The sequence below is a fragment of the Salmo salar genome, chromosome ssa09, assembly GCF_905237065.1.
Source record: "Salmo salar chromosome ssa09, Ssal_v3.1, whole genome shotgun sequence".
In the NCBI taxonomy this organism is placed as follows: domain Eukaryota; kingdom Metazoa; phylum Chordata; class Actinopteri; order Salmoniformes; family Salmonidae; genus Salmo; species Salmo salar.
The window spans coordinates 87,827,750-87,853,160 of NC_059450.1; the positions used below are offsets into that span (position 1 = coordinate 87,827,750).

Consider the following 25,411-nt stretch of genomic DNA (forward strand, 5'->3'; position numbering starts at 1 on the left):
GTCTCACAGTACTGTAACCAGCCACTACCCAAACGCGCTACTTTTTTTCAACCAGAGCCTGCAAAGCCACGAATCAGCTTTTTGCCGCCTTCTGAGAGCCCATGGGAGCCGTAGGAAGTGTCACGTAACAGCAGAGATCCTCTGTAATGGATAGAGATAATCAAGAAGGGCAAGAAATTGTCAGACAGGGCACTTCCTGCATGGAATCTTCTCAGGTTTTGGCCTGCCAAATGAGTTCTGTTATACTCACAGACACCATTCAAACAGTTTTAGAAACTTTGGAGTGTTTTCTATCCAAAGCTAATAATTATATGCATATTCTAGTTTCTGGGCAGGAGTAATAATCAGATTAAATCGGGTACGTTTTTTATCCGGCTGTGAAAATACTGCCCCCTAGCCATAACATGTTAAGCATGTCCCAGTTTAGGTCACCTAGTAGCACGAGCTCTGAAGATATATGGGGGGCAATCAATTCACATATGGTATCGAGGGCACAGCTGGGGGCAGAGGGAGGTCTATAGCAAGCGGCAACAGTGAGAGACTTGTTTCTGGAAAGGTGAATTTTTAGAAGTAGAAGCTCGAATTGTTTGGGTACAGACTTGGATAGTAATACAGAACTCTGCAGGCTATCTTTGCAGTAGATAGCAACACCGCCCCCTTTGGTAGTTCTATCTTGGCGGAAAATGTTAGCGATAGAGATTTCAGGGTTTTTGGTGGTTTTCCTAAGCCAGGATTCGGACACGGCTAAGACATCCGGGTTGGCAGAGTGTGCTAAAGCAGTGAGTAAAATAAACTTAGGGAGTAGGCTTCTAATGTTAACATGCATGAAACCAAGGCTTTTACGGTTACAGAAGTCAACAAATGAGAGCACCTGGGGAGTGGGAGTGGAGCTAGGCACTGCAGGACCTGGATTAACCTCCACATCACCAGAGGAACAGAGGAGAAGTAGGATAAGGGTACGGCTAAAGGCTATACGAACTGGCCGTCTAGCACGTTTGGGACAGAGAGTAAAAGGAGCAGGATTCTGGGCACGATAGCATAGATTCAAGGCATAGTGTACAGACAAAGGTAAGGTAGGATGTGAGTACATTGGCGGTAAACCTAGGCATTGAGTAATGATGAGAGAGATATAGTCTCTAGAGACGTTTAAACCAGGTGGTGTCATCGCATATGTAGGAGGTGGAACAACATGGTTGGTTAAGGCATATTGAGCAGGGCTAGAGGCTCTACAGTGAAATAAGACAGTAATCACTAACCAGGACAGTAATGGACGAGGCATATTGATATTAGAGAGAGGCATGCGCAGCCAAGTGAACATATGGGTCCAGTGATTGGTTGGGCTGACTGGGGACACGGCGATTCAGACAGTTAGCAAGCCGATGCTAACAAGCTAACAGTTAGTAGGCCGGGGCTAAACAAGCTAGCAATTAGCAGACCGGGGCAGGCAAGCTAGCAGTTAGCAGACCGGGGCTAGCATGTTAGCCTTTGGGGGACGTCGCGATGGGGGTAAGTCTGTTTTTGCCTCTTCGTGCGGTGACGTCGATAGACCAGTCGTGGAATTAGTAGGGTTCCAAGTAGCTCTAGATAGCTAGCAGGCCGGTTAGCAGAATTGGCCTTCAGTGGACGTCGCACCTGAGGGGCCTGTTGGAATCCTCGGGCAGATTATGTCAGTATTCCAGTCGTAGAGGATCGGCGGGTTTCCATGCCCCGTACCGGCAGTAGAAGGGGTCCGGATATTGTAGTCCAGGAGTGAGCTCCGGTGGTAGCACAGGAGCCCTGGCCGAGCTAGCTTCAGGCTAATTGGTGCTTGCTCCGGGATGGAAACGCTAGCCAGGAGTAGTCACCCGGGATTGCGGTTAGCGGTTAGCAAAGATCCAGATGAAAATGTTCAGAGTTTGCGGTAGGAATCCGGGGATATGGGGGAAAAAATATATATGAAATAATAATAGGTCCGTTATGCTCTGGTTTGAGTCACGTTGTATGAACTGGCGAGAGCTTTCCGAGCTAAAGGTTAGCTGATGACCGCTAGTAATGGTTTGCTGACTGATAGCTGGTAGGTAGTTAGCTGGCTAGCTTCAGTTGAGGGATTCCAGATCCGAAGTAAATAGAAATACTTTAGAAAAAAAACAGATCCACGCCACATTGGGTGAAGCGGGTTGCAGGAGAGTATTTAGAAGTTGAGGTTTAGAAAAATATTTCAAAAAAGATATGCGAAGAAAAAGATGTAAAAAGATATATACAAGGGACACGACAGGACAAAGACGTCTGACTGCTATGCCATCTTGGAAAGTAGTGAAGTGCTACACTGAATCGTTACCGGTACCCCCTGTATATAGCCTCGTTATTGTTATTTTATTGTGTTACTTTTTTTATTTTTTATTATTTAGTAAATATTTATTGAACTGCATTGTTGGTTAAGGGCTTGTAAGTAAGCATTTCATGGTAAGGTTTTTGTACCTTACGAATACCTTTTGTATTCGGGCGCCTGTAACAAATAAAATTTGATTTGATTTGAAATGGCACCCTATTCGCTATGTAGTGCACTAACTATATAGGAAATGTGGGATACAGACCTAGCCAGTCTGCCTACAGACCTCCTCCAATGTTACAGACCAAGCCAGTCTGCCTACAGACCTCCTCCAATGTTACAGACCTAGCTAGTCTGCCTACAGACCTCCTCCAATGTTACAGACCTTGCCAGTCTGCCTACAGACCTCCTCCAATGTTACAGACCTAGCTAGTCTGCCTACAGACCTCCTCCAATGTTACAGACCTAGCCAGTCTGCCTACAGACCTCCTCCAATGTTACAGACCTAGCCAGTCTGCCTACAAACCTCCTCCAATGTTACAGCCCTAGCCAGTCTGCCTACATACCTCCTCCAATGTTACAGCCCTAGCCAGTCTGCCTACAAACCTCCTCCAATGTTACAGACCTAGCCAGTCTGCCTACAGACCTCCTCCAATGTCACAGACCTAGCCAGTCTGCCTACAGACCTCCTCCAATGTTACAGACCTAGCCAGTCTGCCAACAGACCTCCTCCAATGTTACAGACCTAACCAGTCTGCCAACAGACCTCCTCCAATGTTACAGACCCAACCAGTCTGCCTACAGACCTCCTCCAATGTTACAGACCTAGCCAATTTGCCTACAGACCTCCCCAACACTACAGACCTAGCCAGTCTGCCTACAGACCTCCATGTTACAGACATAGTCAGTCTTCCTACAAACCTCCTAGCTATAGACCAACCAGTCTGCCTACAGACCTCCTAGCTATAGACCAACCAGTCTGCCTACAGACCTCCTAGCTACAGACCAACCAGTCTGCCTACAGACCTCCTAGCTACAGACCAACCAGTCTGCCTACCTCCAACCCCATAAAAACCTTCCAAGGCTAATGGTTATGCTTCCCTTCATTTCCAATCCATACATCATTAAGACACTATGCCAGTTGTATTCAATAAGGAAGGCACTATGCCAGTTGTATTCAATAGGGAAGGCACTATGCCAGTTGTATTCAATAGGGAAGGCACTATGCCAGTTGTATTCAATAGGGAAGGCACTATGCCAGTTGTATTCAATAGGGAAGGCACTATGCCAGTTGTATTCAATAGGGAAGGCACTATGCCAGTTGTATTCAATAGAGAAGGCACTATGCCAGTTGTATTCAATAGGGAAGGCACTATGCCAGTTGTATTCAATAGGGAAGACACTATGCCAGTTGTATTCAATAGGGAAGGCACTATGCCAGTTGTATTCAATAGGGAAGGCACTATGCCAGTTGTATTCAATAGGGAAGGCACTATGCCAGTTGTATTCAATAGGGAAGGCACTATGCCAGTTGTATTCAATAGGGAAGACACTATGCCAGTTGTATTCAATAGGGAAGGCACTATGCCAGTTGTATTCAATAGGGAAGGCACTATGCCAGTTGTATTCAATAGGGAAGGCACTATGCCAGTTGTATTCAATAGGGAAGACACTATGCCAGTTGTATTCAATAGGGAAGACACTATGCCAGTTGTATTCAATAGGGAAGGCACTATGCCAGTTGTATTCAATAGGGAAGGCACTATGCCAGTTGTATTCAATAGGGAAGGCACTATGCCAGTTGTATTCAATAGGGAAGGCACTATGCCAGTTGTATTCAATAGGGAAGGCACTATGCCAGTTGTATTCAATAGGGAAGACACTATGCCAGTTGTATTCAATAGGGAAGACACTATGCCGGTTGTATTCAATAGGGAAGACACTATGCCGGTTGTATTCAATAGGGAAGACACTATGCCAGTTGTATTCAATAGGGAAGACACTATGCCAGTTGTATTCAATAGGGAAGACACTATGCCAGTTGTATTCAATAGGGAAGGCACTATGCCAGTTGTATTCAATATGGAAGGCACTATGCCAGTTGTATTCAATATGGAAGGCACTATGCCAGTTGTATTCAATATGGAAGGCACTATGCCAGTTGTATTCGATATGGAAGGCACTATGCCAGTTGTATTCGATAGGGAAGGCACTATGCCAGTTGTATTCGATAGGGAAGGCACTATGCCAGTTGTATTCGATAGGGAAGGCACTATGCCAGTTGTATTCGATAGGGAAGGCACTATGCCAGTTGTATTCGATAGGGAAGACACTATGCCAGTTGTATTTGATAGGGAAGACACTATGCCAGTTGTATTTGATAGGGAAGACACTATGCCAGTTGTATTTGATAGGGAAGACACTATACCAGTTGTATTTGATAGGGAAGACACTATACCAGTTGTATTCGATAGGGAAGACGCTATACCAGTTGTATTTGATAGGGAAGACGCTATACCAGTTGTATTTGATAGGGAAGACGCTATACCAGTTGTATTTGATAGGGAAGACGCTATACCAGTTGTATTTGATAGGGAAGACATTATATCAGTTTTATTTGATAGGGGAGATGTTATGCCAGTTGTATTTGATAGGGAAGACATTATATCAGTTTTATTTGATAGGGAAGACATTATATCAGTTTTATTTGATAGGGAAGACACTATACCAGTTGTATTTGATAGGGAAAACATTATACCTGTTGTATTTGATAGGGAAGACACTATACCAGTTGTATTTGATAGGAAAGACAGCATCCCCGTTAGCACATTTTGTTGCCACTCAACTCTACAGCACCACTAAGCAGATGCTTATTCCTCCAACAAATATATTCAGAAATCCATCTATATGTATAATGGGGATTTGACTTATTGCATATTGCACATTCTAAGATCTGACATCCCCATTCTTGAAATGCATGAGATGCTACAATCTAGAACACATCAATAAATAGAACTAATAACAACACAAAAAGAAAAGCAGTCAAGCCTGAACTAAGGAGAGAACATAAGTCTCACTGAGATGAGAGGGAGGATAGGAGATGGAGGGGAGAGGAGGGGATGGAGGGAGTAGAGGAGAGTAAAGGGGAGAGGAGATGAGAGGATGGAGGGAGGAGAGGAAAGGGGATGGAGGGAGGAGAGGAGAGGAAAGGGGATGGAGGGAGGAGAGGAGAGGAAAGGGGATGGAGGGAGGAGAGGAGAGGAAAGGGGGAGGGAGGGAGGAGAGGAGAGGAAAGGGGAGGGAGGGAGGGAGGGAGGAGAGGAAAGGGGATGGAGGGAGGAGAGGAGAGGAAAGGGGATGGAGGGAGGAGAGGAGAGGAAAGGGGATGGAGGGAGGAGAGGAGAGGAAAGGGGATGGAGGGAGGAGAGGAGAGGAAAGGGGAGGGAGGGAGGGAGGGAGGGAGGGAGGGAGGGAGGGAGGGAGGGAGGGAGGGAGGGAGGGAGGGAGGGAGGGAGGGAGGGAGGAGGGAGGGAGGGAGGGAGGGAGGGAGGAGGGAGGGAGGGGAGAGGGATTAGAGGATAAATAACAACACAAAAAGAAAAGCAGTCAAGCCTGAACTAAGGAGAGAACATAAGTCTCACTGAGATGAGAGGGAGGATAGGAGATGGAGGGGAGAGGAGGGGATGGAGGGAGTAGAGGAGAGTAAAGGGGAGAGGAGATGAGAGGATGGAGGGAGGAGAGGAAAGGGGATGGAGGGAGGAGAGGAGAGGAAAGGGGGATGGAGGGAGGAGAGGAGAGGAAAGGGGATGGAGGGAGGAGAGGAGAGGAAAGGGGATGGAGGGAGGAGAGGAGAGGAAAGGGGAGGGAGGGAGGGAGGGAGGAGAGGAAAGGGGATGGAGGGAGGAGAGGAGAGGAAAGGGGATGGAGGGAGGAGAGGAGAGTAAAGGGGATGAGGGAGGAGAGGAGAGGAGGGGATGGAGGGAGGAGAGGAGAGGAAAGGGGATGGAGGGAGGAGAGGAGAGGAAAGGGGAGGGAGGGAGGGAGGGAGGGAGGGAGGGAGGGAGGGAGGGAGGGAGGGAGGGAGGGAGGGAGGGAGGGAGGGAGGGAGGGAGGGAGGGGAGAGGGATTAGAGGATAAATAACAACACAAAAAGAAAAGCAGTCAAGCCTGAACTAAGGAGAGAACATAAGTCTCTCTGTAAGACAGAGGAGAGGGAGGAGGAGAGGAGGGAGGGAGAAGAAGAGTGGAGAGGACAGGAGGGAGGAAGGGAGGGGGGGAGGGGACGAGAGGGTTGAAAGGGATGAAAGGAGAGGGAGGGAGGGATGAGAGGAGAGGAGAGGAGAGGAGAGGAAAGGAAAGGAAAGGAACCATGCGCTCTCACCACTGGTGTCCCCCAGGGCTCTGTTCTAGGCCCTCTCCTATTCTCGCTATACACCAAGTCACTTGGCTCTGTCATATCCTCACATGGTCTCTCCTATCATTGCTATGCAGACGACACACAATTAATCTTCTCCTTTCCCCCTTCTGATAACCAGGCGGTGAATCGCATCTCTGCATGTCTGTCAGACATATCAGTGTGGATGACGGATCACCAGCTCAAGCTGAACCTCGGCAAGACGGAGCTGCTCTTCCTCCCGGGGAAGGACTGCCCGTTCCATGATCTCGTCATCACGGTTGATAACTCCCTTGTGTCCTCCTCCCAGAGTGCTAAGAACCTTGGCGTGATCCTGGACAACACCCTGTCGTTCTCCACTAACATCAAGGCGGTGACCCGATCCTGTAGGTTCATGCTCTACAACATTCGCAGAGTACGACCCTGCCTCACACAGGAAGCAGCGCAGGTCCTAATCCAGGCACTTGTCATCTCCCGTCTGGATTACTGCAACTCGCTGTTGGCTGGGCTCCCTGCCTGTGCCATTAAACCCCTACAACTCATCCAGAACGCCGCAGCCCGTCTGGTGTTCAACCTTCCCAAGTTCTCTCACGTCACCCCGCTCCTCCGCTCTCTCCACTGGCTTCCAGTTGAAGCTCGCATCCGCTACAAGACCATGGTGATTGCCTACGGAGCTGTGAAGGGAACGGCACCTCCGTACCTTCAGGCTCTGATCAGGCCCTACACCCAAACAAGGGCACTGCGTTCATCCACCTCTGGCCTGCTCGCCCCCCTACCTCTGAGGAAGCACAGTTCCCGCTCAGCCCAGTCAAAACTATTCGCTGCTCTGGCACCCCAATGGTGGAACAAGCTCCCTCACGACGCCAGGACAGCGGAGTCAATCGCCACCTTCCGGAGACACCTGAAACCCCACCTCTTTAAGGAATACCTAGGATAGGATAAAGTAATCCCCCCCCCCTTAAAAGATTTAGAAGCACTATTGTAAAGTGGTTGTTCCACTGGATATCATAAGGTGAATGCACCAATTTGTAAGTCGCTCTGGATAAGAGCGTCTGCTAAATGACTTAAATGTAATGTAATGTAATGAAAGAGAGGAGAGGAGAGGAGAGGAGAGGAGAGGAGAGGAGAGGAGAGGAGAGGAGAGGAGAGGAGAGGAGAGGAGAGGAGAGGAGAGGAGAGGAGAGGAGAGGAGAGGAGAGGAGAGGAGCAGACAGTTTTCATGAAAAATAAACAGCAATTGTCTATCAGTGATCTAATTGCGATTGGAAATCTCTGTTACAACACAGCCATGTCCCAAAGTGGTTTGAAGGTACTGTGTGTTTGGTGATCATATTCTCAGAGTCTGACAGACACAAACACAGCAGGGGGCAACAGCAATATGGGTAGGACCCAAAACACACGTCACAGATGAAACAGACTGGCTCGCATGCCGAGAACCAGGTATGCTGCGCTACGCACACGCACACACACACACACACTATATATTCTTCCTCAGTCGATTCAACATAGCAAGATGAGTTACTAAAGTGGAAACAGAAGACCCCTGACCGGCAACAACATGGAGCTCTCTCACACACACACACACACACACACACACACACACACACACACACACACACACACACGGCTGCTTTGGAGCGGCCTTCCTGACATGTGCAGGCCAGACTCCGACAGTGACATCTCCATTCATTTTGGAATTCACAAAGACACACACACACAGAGAGAGACAGACACACACACAAACACACACCACAGTGCAGAATGACCAGAGCAGAGCAGTCTGTGTTTAGCAAGGCATTAGACCAGATTACATTTAGCTGTAGTTCCCTATCTGATGTCATTGTTGGCTTTCCATTGTCTGATGGATGGGTCTAACACACACAATAAATTCCTCTGAGTCTTTCCAGAAACTAGTTGATTGATTGCTGGTTCCTGTTGTGTGACTGGTCTGTGTCCCGCGGAGCAGGAATTATAAACCAGACACAACAGCATGGAAATCCCCCCAACATCTGACTCCATCAATCACACTATCAAACTAATTCAATTAGACAGACACAAATCCCGCTGGCTTACGGCCCCTTATCCCACGGTCCGGAGACTAACTCAATTCACACACAATTCCATACATGTAGCAGGAAGTCCCCTTTTTTCCATTGCTAATGTCTCTCAATATCAAGAAATACAGAGGAAATGGTTCTATTCTCTTCTGGAAAAGAAAGGAGAGCTACAAAAGACAACAGGAGACAGAAATCTGTAGATATGTGTGGAATTGTCTCCTTCAGGTTTCCGAGGTACGAGAGAGAATGCAGGGCTGTGTGTGTGTGTGTGTGTGTGTGTGTGTGTGTGTGTGTGTGTGTGTGTGTGTGCGTGCGCGTGTGTGAGTTAGGCCTCCCAGAGAGCAGCGATTAAGGTGTCAGTCACAGCTGTCACACGGAGCTGAGTGGAGAGCGTTACCCAGCATGCCTTTGGCTGGGCGTTGGGCTGAGACAAGGATGGTCACAGCAGGACTCCCATCAGTCTGGTCTTCCCACTCCTCGCCGTGGCGGACCGAGTGGATGGGAGACTGTGTGTGTGTGTCGGGCAGGGGAATGGGTCATGCTGATAGTTTGTATAGATGAGTCTGAGCCTGGTGGAATAGGTTAACAGGGGCACACACACACACACACACACACACACACACACACACACACACACACACACACACACACACACACACACACACACACGCTTTTTGGGCAGTGTGCCCCGACTCCCATGGACAAAGAAATCCTGTGATATATCTAACGTACAACTCTCACACACAACTCACAACTGACACTCACACATACACACACATACAACTCACACAAAATTCCTGAAAAAATATTAATGGAAAAATATCGTTTTTTCCTCTCTGCCCCTAATAGTAGTAAAGTCTCCTGCTATTTCCATGCTCCACTAATGATCCCACTGTTCAAGTATGTGTGTAGTGTGTGTGGTGTGTGTAGTGTGTGTAGTGTGTGTGGTGTGTGTGTAGGTGTGTGTGGTGTGTGTGGTGTGTGTGGTGTGTGTGGTGTGTGTGGTGTGTGTGGTGTGTGTGTAGGGTGTGTGTAGGGTGTGTGTAGGGTGTGTAGGGTGTGTAGGGTGTGTGGTGTGTGTAGTGTGTGTAGTGTGTGTAGTGTGTGTAGTGTGTGTGGCCCTAATGTACTCCATATCTCCAGTCTGATGGATTAGGATGTTAGATAATTAATGGAGGATTGTTACAGCAGCCGTCCATCTGCCTCTCTGACATACTTACACTGACTCCTCAGAGACACAGAAAGAAAGAGTGAGAGGGGGGAGAGAGGGGGAGGGGTGAGAGAAAGAGAGGGGTGTGAGAGAGAGAGGGGGAGAGAGAGAGAGAAGAGGTCCATCAGTACTCTATCACTCTCCACTAGCCAAGCAAGACTAGTGTCCATCCTGAAATGCTTGCATTAAGTTCAGACTTGAGTCCAATACTTGAGGAATTTGATATGAATGACACAGGGACAGAGAACGTAGTAATTTGATATGAATGACACAGGGACAGAGAACGTAGTAATTTGATATGAATGACACAGGGACAGAGAACGTAGTAATTTGATATGAATGACACAGGGACAGAGAATGTAGTAATTTGATATGAATGACACAGGGACAGAGAACGTAGTAATTTGATATGAATGACACAGGGACAGAGAATGTAGTAATTTGATATGAATGACACAGGGACAGAGAATGTAGTAATTTGATATGAATGACACAGGGACAGAGAATGTAGTCTCCATTCTAGCGATGTCATCAGACAGACATCCAGTAAACTTGTCATCTAGTAGAAGAGGACACATGGAAACTACACCCCCCTTTGTCCAGGTGCCTCTGATGACCACATCACTAAAGCCACACACACACAGCCACACACACAGCCACACACACAGCCACACACCACAGCCACACACACACAGCCACACACACATACAGCCACACAGCACTAAAGCATGTCCAGCTGTCCCAGATAGCTCAGACACAGTCAACCTTCAAAGCACCAGTAACTCTCCAAAACGAATGCTCCATTCCATAGGGAAAACCCTTCTGAAACCAACAGTCTCTCTCATAGTGCTCCATTCCATAGGGAAAACCCTTCTGAACAACAGTCTCTCTCATAGCGCTCCATTCCATAGGGAAAACCCTTCTTAACAACAGTCTCTCTCATAGTGCTCCATTCCATAGGGAAAAGCCTTCTGAACAACAGTCTCTCATAGTGCTCCATTCCATAGGGAAAAGCCTTCTGAACAACAGTCTCCCTCATAATGCTCCATTCGATAGGGAAAACCCTTCTGAACAACAGTCTCTCTCATAGTGCTCCATTCCATAGGGAAAACCCTTCTGAACAACAGTCTCTCTCATAGTGCTCCATTCCATAGGGAAAAGCCTTCTGAAACCAACAGTATCCAATAGAAGCTTAAAGCCACAATAAGATCAGTAAACAGTAAACAGCTGGTGTTGTCAGCCGGTCAGGAAGTGGATGTTAGCTGAGGAAGCTAGATAGATGTACAGTTACTATGTCTGATGAGTCTATACTGCAGGCATACTAAACAGATAGAGAACTATGAAGAAGCTAAAAGAGGTAATATGTTTGATTCTTAATAAATGATAAGTATTATACACCAACTATAGACGCTGACACATTGCTCTGTCAATATTCATATCTCTTAAGTTAACTTCAGTAAGACAGAAATCCATTTTGGTTCCTCTACCCCTCCCCTAGGTAAACACAGCGATCAGGCTGTTCCACCAGGCTACCCCTCCCCTAGGTAAACACAGCGATCAGGCTGTTCCACCAGGCTACCCCTCCCCTAGGTTAACACAGCGATCAGGCTGTTCCACCAGGCTACCCCTCCCCTAGGTTAACACAGCGATCAGGCTGTTCCACCAGGCTACCCCTCCCCTAGGTAAACACAGCGATCAGGCTGTTCCACCAGGCTAACCCTCCCCTCCTTCTAAGTTCTAATAAGTGGGTATGAATTCTTCTGCAGGGTGGCTGTATGGCTTTATGGCTGTGGGTCTGTTTGGCTGTGGATCTGCAAGGCTGTATAGCTATGGGTCTGTTTGCCTGCATGGCTGTATGGCTGTGGGTCTGTATGGCTGCGGGTCTGTATGGCTTTATGCCTGCATGGTTGTGAGTCTGGATGGCTGTATGGCTGTGGGTTTGTATGGCTATGGGTCTTTATGGCTGCATGAATGTGGGTCTGTATGGCTGTATTGCTGTAGGTCTGTATGGCTGTATGGCTGCATTGCTGTGGGTCTATATGGCTGTATGGCTGTGGGTCTATATGGCTGTATGGCTGCATGGCTGTGGGTCTGTATGGCTGTGGGACTGTATGGCTGTATGGCCGTATGAATGTGGGTCTGTATGGCTGTGGGTCTGTATGGCTGTATGGCTGTACGGCTGCCTGGCTGCCTGCCTGCCTGGCTGTGGGTCTGTGGGTCTATATGGCTATATGGCTGCATTGCTGTATGGCTGTGGGTCTGTATGGCTGTGGGTCTGTATGGCTGAATGGCTACATGGCTGTGGGTCTGTATGGCTGTGGGTCTGCATGGCTGTATAGCTGCATGTATGTATGGCAGTGGGTCTGTATGGCTGTATGGCTACGGGTCTGTATGGCTGTGGGTCTATATGGCTGTGGGTCTGTTGGTCTGTATGGCTGTGGATCTGTATGGCTGTATGGCTGTGAATGGCTGTATGGCTGTGAATCTGTATGACTGTGGATCTGTATGGCTGTGGATGGACCTACTCACTGCCACAGTCATACTCTGGACCTAGTTTTGTCCCATGGAATAAATGTTGTGGATCTTAATGTTTTTCCTCATAATCCTGGATTATCGGACCACCATTTTATTGTGTTTGCAATTGCAACAAATAATCTGCTCAGACCCCAACCAAGGAGCATTAAAAGTCGTGCTATAAATTCTCAGACAACCCAAAGATTCCTTGATGCCCTTCCAGACTCCCTCTGCCTACCCAAGGACGTCAGAGGACAAAAATCAGTTAACCACCTAACCGAGGAAGTCAATTTAACCTTGCGCAATACCCTAGATGCAGTTGCACCCCTAAAAATTAAAAACATCTGTCATAAGAAACTAGCTCCCTGGTATACAGAAAATACACGAGCTCTGAAGCAAGCTTCCAGAAAATTGGAACGGAAATGGCGCCACACCAAACTGGAAGTCTTCCGACTAGCTTGGAAAGACAGTACCGTGCAGTATCGAAGAGCCCTCACTGCTGCTCGATCATCCTATTTTTCCAACTTAATTGAGGAAAATAAGAACAATCCGAAATTTATTTTTGATACTGTCGCAAAGCTAACTAATAAGCAGCATTCGCAAATGGAGGATGGCTTTCACTTCAGCAGTAATACATTTATGAACTTTGAGGAAAAGATCATGATCATTAGAAAGCAAATTACGGACTCCTCTTTAAATCTGGGTATTCCTCCAAAGCTCCATTGTCCTGAGTCTACTCAACTCTGCCAGGACCTAGGATCAAGGGAGATACTAAAGTGTTTTAGTACTATATCTCTTGACACAATGATGAAAATAATCATGGCCTCCAAACCCTCAAGCTGCATACTGGACCCTATTCCAACTAAACTACTGAAAGAGCTGCTTCCTGTGCTTGGCCCTCCTATGTTGAACATAATAAACGGCTCTCTATCCACCGGATGTGTACCAAGCTCACTAAAAGTGGCAGTAATAAAGCCTCTCTTGAAAAAGCCGAATCTTGACCCAGAAATTATAAAAAACTAATCGGCCTATATCGAATCTTCCATTCCTCTCAAATTTTAGAAAAAGCTGTTGCACAGCAACTCACTGCCTTCCTGAAGACAAACAATGTATACGAAACGCTTCAGTCTGGTTTTAGACCCCATCATAGCACTGAGACTGCACTTGTGAAGGTGGTAAATTACCTTTTAATGACGTCAGACCGAGGCTCTGCATCTGTCCTCGTGCTCCTAGATCTTAGTGCCGCTTTTGATACCATCGATCACCACATTCTTTTGGAGAGATTGGAAACCCAAATTGGTCTACATGGACAAGTTCTGGCCTGGTTTAGATCTTATCTGTCGGAAAGATATCAGTTTGTCTCTGTGAATGGTTTGTCCTCTGACAAATCAATTGTAAATTTCGGTGTTCCTCAAGGTTCCGTTTTAGGACCACTATTGTTTTCACTGTATATTTTACCTCTTGGGGATGTCATTCGAAAACATAATGTTAATTTTCACTGCTATGCGGACGACACACAGCTGTACATTTCAATGAAACATGGTGAAGCCCCAAAATTGCCCTCGCTAGAAGCCTGTGTTTCAGACATAAAGAAGTGGATGGCTGCAAACTTCCTACTTTTAAACTCGGACTAAACAGAGATGCTTGTTCTAGGTCCCAAGAAACAAAGAGATCTTCTGTTGAATCTGACAATTAATCTGGATGGTTGTACAGTCGTCTCAAATAAAACTGTGAAGGACCTCGGCGTTACTCTGGACCCTGATCTCTCTTTTGAAGAACATATCAAGACTGTTTCAAGGACAGCTTTTTTCCATCTACGTAACATTGCAAAAATCAGAAACTTTCTGTCCAAAAATGACGCAGAAAAATTAATCCATGCTTTTGTTACTTCTAGGCTGGACTACTGCAATGCACTACTTTCCGGCTACCCGGATAAAGCACTAAACAAACTTCAGTTAGTGCTAAATACGGCTGCTAGAATCCTGACTAGAACCAAAAAATTTGATCATATTACTCCAGTGCTAGCCTCCCTACACTGGCTTCCTGTTAAGGCAAGGGCTGATTTCAAGGTTTTACTGCTAACCTACAAAGCATTACATGGGCTTGCTCCTACCTATCTTTCCGATTTGGTCCTGCCGTACATACCTACACGTACGCTACGGTCACAAGACGCAGGCCTCCTAATTGTCCCTAGAATTTCTAAGCAAACGGCTGGAGGTAGGGCTTTCTCCTATAGAGCTCCATTTTTATGGAATGGTCTGCCTACCAATGTGAGAGACGCAGACTCAGTCTCAACCTTTAAGTCTTTACTGAAGACACATCTCTTCAGTAGGTCCTATGATTAAGTATAGTCTGGCCCAGGAGTGTGAAGGTGAACGGAAAGGCTGGAGCAACGAACCGCCCTTGCTGTCTCTGCCTTGCCGGTTCCCCTCTTTTCACTGGGATTCTCTGCCTCCAACCCTATTACAGGGGCTGAGTCACTGGCTTACTGGTGTTCTTCCATGCCGTCCATGGGAGGGGTGCGTCACTTGAGTGGGTTGAGTCACTGACGTGGTCTTCCTGTCTGGGTTGGCGCCCCCCCCCTTGGGTTGTGCCATGGCGGAGATCGTTGTGGGCTATACTTGGCCTTGTCTTAGGACGGTAAGTTGGTGGTTGGAGACATCCCTCTAGTGGTGTGGGGGCTGTGCTTTGGCAAAGTGGGTGGGGTTATATCCTGCCTGTTTGGCCCTGTCCGGGGGTATCATCGGATGGGGCCACAGTGTCTTCTGATCCCTCCTGTCTCAGCCTCCAGTATTTATGCTGCAGTAGTTTATGTGTCGGGGGGCTAGGGTCAGTCTGTTACATCTGGAGTATTTCTCGTCTTATCCGGTGTCCTGTGTGAATTTAAATATGCTCTCTCTAATTCTCTCTTTCTGTCTTTCTCTCGGAGGACCTGAGCCCTAGGACCATGCCTCAGGACTACCTGGCATGATGACTCCTTGCTGTCCCCAGTCAACCTGGCCGTGCTGCTGCTCCAGTTTCAACTGTTCTGCCTGCGGCTATGGAACCCTGACCTGTTCACCGGACGTGCTTGTTGCACCCTCGACAACTACTATGATTATTATTATTTGACCATGCTGGTCATTTATGAACATTTTAACATCTTGACCATGTTCTGTTATAATATCCACCCTGCACAGCCAGAAGAGGACTGGCCACCCCTCATAGCCTGGTTCCTCTCTAGGTTTCTTCCTAGGTTTTTGGCCTTTCTGGGGAGTTTTTCCTAGGGAGTTTTTCCTAGCCACCGTGCTTCTTTCACATGCATTGCTTGCTGTTTGGGGTTTTAGGCTGGGTTTCTGTACAGCACTTTGAGATATCAGCTGATGTACGAAGGGCTATACAAATAAATTTGATTTTGATTTGTGGATCTGTATGGCTGTATGGATGTATGGCTGTTGGTCTGTATGGCTGTGGGTCTGTATGGCTGTGGGTCTGTATGGCTGTGGGTCTGTATGGCTGTGGGTCTGTATGGCGCTGTGAATCTGTATGACTGGATCTGTATGGCTGTATAGCTGCATGGATGTATGGCTGTGTGGCTGTGGGTCTGCATGGCTGTGGGTCTGCATGGCTGTGGGTCTGCATGGCTGTGGGTCTGCATGGCTGTGGGTCTGTATGGCTGTGGGTCTGTATGGCTGTGGATCTGTATGGCTGTATGGCTGTGAATCTGTATGACTGTGGATCTGTATGGCTGTGGGTCTGTATGGATGTAGTGGCTGTGGGTCTGCATGGATGTGGGTCTGCATAGCTGTGGGTCTGCATGGCTGTGGGTCTGCATGGCTGTGGGTCTGCATGGCTGTGGGTCTGCATGGCTACGGGTCTGTGTGGCTGTGGGTCTGTATGGCTGTGGGTCTGTATGGCTGTGGGTCTGCATGGCTATGGGTCTGCATGGCTGTGGGTCTGTATGGCTGTGGGTCTGTATGGCTGTGGGTCTGTATTTCAATGTTTGGTTTGTTAAATGTGATCTGCCACTCCATTTTTATACGCTGAACAAAAATATAAATGCAACATGAAACAATTTCAAAGAATTTACTGAGTTACAGTTCATATAAGGAAATCAGTCAATTGAAATAAATTCATTAGGTCCTAATCTATGAATTTCACATGACTGGGAATACAGATATGCATCTGTTGGTCAGAGATATCTTTTTAAAGAAAGGTAGGGGCGTGGATCAGACAACCAGTCAGTAACAGGTCTGACCACCATTTGCCTCATGGAGTGCGACACATCTCCTTCACATAGAGTTCATAAGGCTGTTGATTGTGGCCTGTGAAATGTTGTCCCACTCTTTTTCAATGGCTGTGCGATGTTAATGGATATTGGCAGGAACTGGAACACACTGCCATACACGTCGATCCAGAGCATGCCACACATGCTCAATGGGTGACGTCTGGTGAGCATTCTGGCCATGGAAGAACTGGGTCATTTTCAGCTTCCAGGAATTGTGTACAGATCCTTGTGACATGGGGCCGTGCATTAACATGCTGAAACATGAAGTGGTGGCGGATGAATGGCACAACAATGGGCCTCAGGATCTCATCACGTTATCGCTGTGCATTCAAATTGCCATTGATAAAATGCAATTGTGTTCATTGTCAGTACCATAACCACAATGCCACTATTGCCACTGACATTTAATTATGTGGCAACAGCTCTGGTGGACATTCCTGCAGTCAGCATGCAAACTGCACGCTCCCTCAAAACTTGAGACATCTGTGGCATTGTGTTGTGTGAAAAAACTGCACATGTGTACCATGCTGTTTAAACAGCTTGTTGATATGCCACACCTGTCAGGTGGATGGACTATCTTGGCAAAGGAGAAATCTTCACTGACAGGGATGTAAACAAATTTGTGCACAAAAATGGAGAGAAATCATTTTTCCATACGCACAAAAGCCTTATGTGATCTTTTATTTTGGCTCATGGAACATGGGACCAACACTTTACATTTTGCATTTATATTTTTCTTCAGTGTAGATGGTTAGCAATATAATATACAATAGTCTTGAGTGGCAACAAATCTGCACAATAGCTGATTCGCTTTTCATACAGCCCCTCTTTTCCCATACACCCCCTCCTTTCCATACACCCCCTCCTTTCCATACACCCCCTCCTTTCCCATACTCTTTTCCCATACACACCCTCCTTTCCCTACACCCCCCTCTTCCCATACATCCCCTCCTTTCCCTACACCCTCTCTTTTTCCATACACCCCATCTTTTCCCATACACCCCCCTCTTCCCATACACCCCCTCCTTTCCTATACACCCTCCTTTCCTAACAAAACCCCTCCTTTCCCATACACCCCCTCCTTTCCCATACTCTTTTCCCATACACCCCCTCCTTTCCATACACCCCCTCTTTTCCCATACACCCCCTCCTTTCCATACACCCCTCCTTTCCATACACACCCTCTTTTCCCATACACCCACCCCCCTCTTCCCATACATTTCTAACACACCCCCTCTTCCCATACACCCCCCTCCTTTCCTATACACCCCCTCCTTTCCCATACACCCCCTCCTTTCCCATACACCGCCTCCTTTCCCATACACCGCCTCCTTTCCCATACACCGCCTCCTTTCCCATACACCGCCTCCTTTCCCATACACCGCCTCTTTTCCATACACCCCCTCATTTTCCCATAAACCCCTAATTTTCATACATTCCCTCTTTTCCCATACATCCCCTCCTTTCCCAACACCCCATCTTTTCCCATACACCCCATCTCTCCATACACCCCCCTCTTCCTATACACCCCCTCCTTTCCCATACACCCCCTCCTTTCCCATACACCGGTCACCATATTGGGTTGCTTTTCAACAGGAAAAGTAAAGAAATCACTAGAGGACGTCTTTAATGTAGCCAAAGATTATAGGGTCCCACTCCCCTGGGAAACACTGACCAACACTTTGGTTCTTACCCTGTCACAATAACACTTCTATAACAATCCTATTAGTATTCTAATTCCTAATTCTATGAACGCCTCCCTGACTTTTTTATTTGTTGTCATATTTACCAACTGTATTCAATGTGCCCGCTATTATCCACTAGGAACACTTGTTGAATCAACGTTGTTTCCACTTAATTTCATTGAAATTACGTTGAACCAACATGGAATAGATGTTGAATTGACATCTGTACCCACTGGGTACATTCTAACTATTTAATTAGAATAATCATTCTATATCCATGATTCCAACAGTTCACCCAAGTGTTTTGATCTATATCGCAAGTCAAATCGCATTTGTAATATTTGGTTAAAAATAACGTCTAGATTTTTTGCCCATATCGTGCAGCCCTATGTGGCAGTGTGGAAATGATCTCAAATGAAATCAACTTTTATGTTGAAGTTGAATTGAACAGTATAAAACAATCAGAATGGAGAAAGACCCATTGAAATAATTTAGAACGTATGTGTTGCCACCCTAGGATCACTCACTACTCATAAAGTACCCTGGGATCACTCACTACTCATAAAGCACCCTGGGATCACTCACTACTCATAAAGCACCCTGGGATCACTCACTACTCATAAAGCACCCTGGGATCACTCACTACTCATAAAGCACCCTGGGATCACTCACTACTCATAAAGCCCCCTGGGATCACTCACTACTCATAAAGCACCCTGGGATCACTCACTACTCATAAAGCACCCTGGGATCACTCACTACTCATAAAGCACCCTGGGATCACTCACTACTCATAAAGCACCCTGGGATCACTCACTACTCATAAAGCACCCTGGGATCACTCACTACTCATAAAGCACCCTGGGATCACTCACTGCTCATAAAGCACCCTGGGATCACTCACTACTCATAAAGCACCCTGGGATCACTCACTACTCATAAAGCACCCTGGGATCACTCACTACTCATAAAGCACCCTGGGATCACTCACTACTCATAAAGCACCCTGGGATCACTCACTACTCATAAAGCACCCTGCGATCACTCACTACTCATAAAGCACCCTGGGATCTCTCACTACTCATAAAGCACCCTAGGATCACTCACTACTCATAAAGCACCCTGGGATCACTCACTACTCATAAAGCACCCTGGGATCACTCACTACTCATAAAGCACCCTGGGATCACTCACTACTCATAAAGCAAATGTAGAACTTTTATTATTAAAAAACATAAAATACTGTCATAATATAAAAACTATTGTGAAATGATATTTTGGCCATATTGCCCAGCACTAAGTGAATGTACTGAAGGTTTGAATATCATCGATCAACCATTACCCAATTTTCCAAATGACATCTCTCTCTCTTTCTCTCTCAGAGCAGCCAAGCATGTCCTCTTCATGTACATAAGTCCATTGCAGAGCACTGAAGCCCACCCTGAACGACTGAGATGTTTAATCTCAATGGAATCAGCTGTATAAATAAAGAATATTGTATAAAAGCACCAGCTCAAAGACACCTAATAAACACAAGATAGGGTAGTGCACTATATAGGGAATAGGGTGCCATTTGAGACAAACATATAGTTTCCTGCTGCATGTCAGCTTGGCAATGGTCAACCGAGCATTCAGCATGCTCTGTACATTCTCCGTATTTATTCCATTAGCTGTAATCTATGGAGGTTAGCAGAGAGAGGAGAGGAGAGGGGAGGGAGAGGACGAGGAACTATATAGGCCGTGAGGTGAGCAGTAGAAAATAGACAAAAGGAACATTAGGAGTTTTGTTCATCTGCCCCTGGCATTGACATAATGGACGCTAGAGGTCAGCCAGAGTAGAGGTCAGTCAGTGATACTGACCCATTGACATAATGGATGCTAGAGGTCAGCCAGAGTAGAGGTCAGTCAGTGATACTGACCCATTGACATAATGGATGCTAGAGGTCAGCCAGAGTAGAGGTCAGTCAGTGATACTGACCCATTGACATAATGGATGCTAGAGGTCAGCCAGAGTAGAGGTCAGTCAGTGATACTGACCCATTGACATAATGGCCACTAGAGGTCAGCCAGAGTAGAGGTCAGCCAGAGTAGAGGTCAGCCAGTGATACTGACCCATTGACATAATGGATGCTAGAGGTCAGCCAGAGTAGAGGTCAGTCAGTGATACTGACCCATTGACATAATGGCCACTAGAGGTCAGCCAGAGTAGAGGTCAGCCAGAGTAGAGGTCAGTCAGTGATACTGACCCACTAACCAAAGACCAGACTTGACATTGGTGGTCACAAAAATGCCCACTGTTATGCTGGTGCATCTCCAATCACAATAAGTTAGGACTACTTTATAATTATGAATGTCATGAGTCTGAAGCTAAATCATGAACCTGTGATGTTAACAATTAATACATTGTACTTCTTTGTACTTCTGTATAGCACTTTGTGACATCTGCTGATGTAAAAAGTGCTTTAAAAATACATTTGATTTGATTTGCGCATTTACCAAAAGCTGCAGAAATGTATTTCAATACACAGGCCATGTGATGTGGGTGTAAAGAGAGAGACTCAGTCGGTGAGTGATAAATATTACCCGAACACATTATTTTACTGCCAGTAGCCTCGAGACGGTTCTCTGAAACTATAATTAGGAAAGTGTGCGCAGGCAGCAATAACTTGCTCAGCGCGTGCACAGGCAAGGCTTTCTCTCTCGCCAGGGCATGTTCAGAGTTCGAGACTAACTGGGGAGACATTTTATTTCCCTGAGTGAATTGTGCGAGCTGGGAGCTAGCCTACAGTACACCTTGACACCCGTTCGCCGGTGGCTTTTTTCCCCTCTTCTCGTTCCGCTGCCTGCGCGCGCTGTTCATTCTACCATAAATTGAAGCGCTGGAGAGGAAATTACTGCACACACTGGGACGCTGTTATAGCTTAAAGCAGGGGTCTTCTACCCTTTCTTGCCCAGGGACCCCCTCCCAGACCAACCGCTGACCCAGGAACCTAAATCATATATTAGCTTAAAAAAAAGAATGAATGTCTTATCAGGTGAATGAAAAGGCAAGGAGAAGTAATCAACATTTTAAATGAATAGATTTGGTGGATAGTTTTTCATTATTTTTACCTCCTACATTATAATTGGAAGAGGAAGTGTAAACTCTAACATAGCCTATTAGCTAGAAAGGTAACTCCAAGCACACTTTCGCTAAAAGCAGCTGTTTAGCTGGTTAAAACAAAGTGAGGGCTACTTGCCGCCCTCACTGCTAGCGGGTGCTTTTTCAAAGTGGGTGTAATTTGCTAATATTGGGAGTTGAGAAATGAAGTTGACATCATTAGAAAGAAGATATTCTCCTCGTTTCTACTGTATGTAGGCTATATAATTCAAAATTCGTTTACTATGTTGTTGCCAGCAATATCCATAAACATTTCAATTAAAAACATATAGGCTATTTTCGCTGACCACCTGGTTGAATACCGCTGTCTTAAAGATTTAATCCTTAGTTGCTACATGATTCTTTTTAATGTATAAACAGGGATGGAATTTATGTATTTTCGGCACTGGCCAGCAGGGTTAGTAGACTGCAATTCCTACTAGCCTGGGTCCAATATATGTGACATGCAATATTTGACAATACTAAATGTCACTAGCCAGGCTAGCGGGCTATCTTAATGTCTATCTTAATGTCCATTGATTCTTGAAGAATATAACTTGTAAATGCCTCCTGAGTTTAGTTCCGCTGTCGGTCCCCATCAGAACACAACATGCCGCCTACGCTTGTTTTACTTTTACGCCAATGTTTGTAAACAAACTAAACAAGACTCAAAACATGGTTTATACTATCATTTTGATATAATGGATGGTCAGTCCTTGCATCCATAGCTCTGACTATGAATTTGAGAGTGGTTACATTTCTCCAGGCCCATCGTAGCTTTAAGGAATGTGCCAAATATACAATGCCATCCATAACATATTGGTCTGACTTCTAATAGCATTTCTGACATGTAGACTAGGCCTAGATTCACCTCCAATCTCAAGACAAAACTTTGGGTAAGAAATGTCGTTTTCAGGGCAATGCGCGTCGTGGGTGCCAACTTGATGTGTCATCATCATTAGAAAAGAGCGAATTTGAAGACAGTTTTTAACTTCCCCTTCACACACAAAGCGAATTTGCCAAATCTGACACTGTATTGAATTTAAATGTGACACTTACTTGGCATTCTGAGTGCTCCACATTATCGTTTCCAGTGATTTGGCGTCAGAAGGTAACGTCGGCCTAAATACGACAATAAAGATCCAGAGGTAACATTTCCAACACGCGACCCCTGCCATTCTCACAACCGGGAGATAGAGTGAGCCGGTGAGAGCACAGGACCCGCCGTGCGCGTGGCGGGGCAGTAGCCGCTATCTACGGCTTTTTTCTGTGGCTTGTGTGTTTGTCAGTCGGGTGCATATGAGGTCGATGTTAGATACATGTCTCTCTGTCCGATGTGTCTTCAGATCCCCGTTGAAACCTCCGCTGTCCTTGGTTGAACCGTCCGCAAAGCGCTCGTGTCAACAGCGGTTGGCTCTAAATTACGGTTTTGAGAGGTTCAAGGCGGAATGAAAGCCAATGTGATACCGTTGACTTGCAGCTGAGAAACGGGGGAAGTTCTTTCTTCACGTCTTTGTCCCTAATGTCACACCGATCCAGTCCCTCGTTAGATCAGGTAACCTATGCCGAGGTTTCTTTGCAGGCTATTATTGCGGTCAGAAGGGTAGCCTAACGGCCGATGCCTTTGTCAGATGAATACCATCACTCAGCAACGCTCTCTGTATCTGTCGCTTTACTTCCTAGAATAGATGACAACACGCATCCATCAGTCAGAACTCACTTTATCCGTCTCTTCTCCTCATCCCAGCCTTCTCCTCTCTTCCCCCAGAGCAGGGGAACTGCTGTGACTTAATGTAGTAAATATTTCCTATTCGTCCTAGATAGAACATGTGAGAGGTCCAATTGGGCTGGAGCCTGTGTTCCTGCATGCACTGCCCGGATGCCCACCACGCAGCAGTAGGCCGGGCGTTAGCAATGTCCTCTTTGTCCCTGAGTCTAGAGTTATTTATTGTCCAGTAGGCTAGTAGACGCGGGACTCATAGTTAGAAGTGGTCTAGTCTACCACGGGTCAGGACTTGCTCTCTGTCTCTCTCTCGTTCACTGCTTGGAACCCGACGTCCCCCGCTTTGCGCCTCTCCTTGAGCTAAACCGTAACCTGATGCCCGGGCGCGCGGTAGACAGCCTACCATATCATCCGCCGCCACCAATCAGATTGCTCGGTCCGGAACTCGGGCATCGATGTGTGTGTGTGTTCCGGTCCATTACCCCAGTTCCTTAGCTCTGAAAGCCATTTAAAACTCCCCTTTAAAATAAATGTGTGTGAACATAGCAAAAGTAAACATGTTGGCTAATGCGATGATTTATCCATTAGAAATCACATAGGGAAACATTTGTAGAATAAAAATTATTTTAAAATCTTCAGGCTATTTCAAGCATGTTTTATTCAAAAAGAGTGGTGTGAATTGATCCCCTGAATCTCAGTCTAGGCATCAGTCCAACTTCATGGGAACCTATTGTTATACACAATAGGAACAGTGTTACCTAACTGGCGGGCTGCAGCCCCCAAGTTTTCTGAGAAAAAAACTATCTGTTCCAAAGTATTCATATGGCTAAAAGAGCTATATGTGATCATATACAAATGTAAGCAAGGTTTGAAATGATTATGTTTTAGTCAAATATATCTGTTTTGTGTTTCTTGTGGTCAATTTGCAGTCATGTTCGGCCCCCTGACCATCCACTCAAGAAGAACATTGGTCTGCGGCTGAATGTAGTTGAGGATCCATTGATGTTGAGGAAGAAATGCTGGACACTTAATTGATCATGCCCATATCTGTGCCTCCTGTGTGTGTTCACTATAGGTTTGAGCTCATGCATTTGTATAATCAACATTGCCCCCTAACGGTTGAGGAGAGATCAATCAATAGATCACCAGAAGACAACAGACTAACACGAGAGCAGAAAGATAGCAGGCATTTACAGGTACATGATCATATGTTTGGGGAATTAGTCATTGTATACTGGAGCTAGACTCCATAGATTTGTATTGTAGGTCTTCTACAGAGGGGCAAATCAAATTCACAGCAGGGCTGGAACAAGAGGACCTTTGACCACTGGATGGGTCCCCAACGGCACCCTGTTGACCACTGGATGGGTCCCCAACGGCACCCTGTTGACCACTGGATGGGTCCCCAACGGCACCCTGTTGACCACTGGATGCGTTCCCAACGGCACCCTGCTGTTCCTAACTCCCTATGGACGCTGGTCAAATGTAGCGCTCTATGAAGGGAATAGGCTGAAGTTTGGGACACAGACCTGGTCCACATGAACAGAAGTCTGCGGTTCCTCAACACTCATTAACACTCAGAAAACACCCATTAACACTCAGAAAACACCCATTAACACTCGGATAACACCCATTAACACTCGGATAACACCCATTAACACTCATGTACACTCATTAACACTCAGAAAACACCCGGATAACACCCATTAACACAGAAAACACCCATTAACACTCGGAAAACACCCATTAACACTCGGAAAACACCCATTAACACTCGGAAAACACCCATTAACACTCATGTACACTCATTAACACTCAGAAAACACCCATTAACACTCGGATAACACCCATTAACACTCGGATAACACCCATTAACACTCATGTACACTCATTAACACCGGATAACACCCATTAACACTCAGAAAACACCCATTAACACTCGGAAAACACCCATTAACACTCGGATAACACCCATTAACACTCGGATAACACCCATTAACACTCGGATAACACCCATTAACACTCATGTACACTCATTAACACTCAGAAAACACCCGGATAACACCCATTAACACAGAAAACACCCATTAACACTCGGAAAACACCCATTAACAC

At 46.3% G+C, this 25,411-nt stretch overlaps 1 protein-coding gene across 1 annotated transcript in view; it reads right to left on the reverse strand.

Annotated features, from left to right (window-relative positions):
* Nucleotides 1–23,681, reverse strand: part of LOC106612232 (ephrin-B1) — a 148,623-nt gene extending 124,942 nt beyond the window's left edge. Inside the window, exon 1 of the mRNA XM_045724164.1 lies at nucleotides 22,633–23,681. Coding sequence (XP_045580120.1) covers nucleotides 22,633–22,751 — 119 coding nt within the window. The 5' untranslated portion in view covers nucleotides 22,752–23,681. The remainder of the gene's footprint in view (nucleotides 1–22,632) is intronic.
* Nucleotides 23,682–25,411: the final 1,730 nt, after the last annotated feature.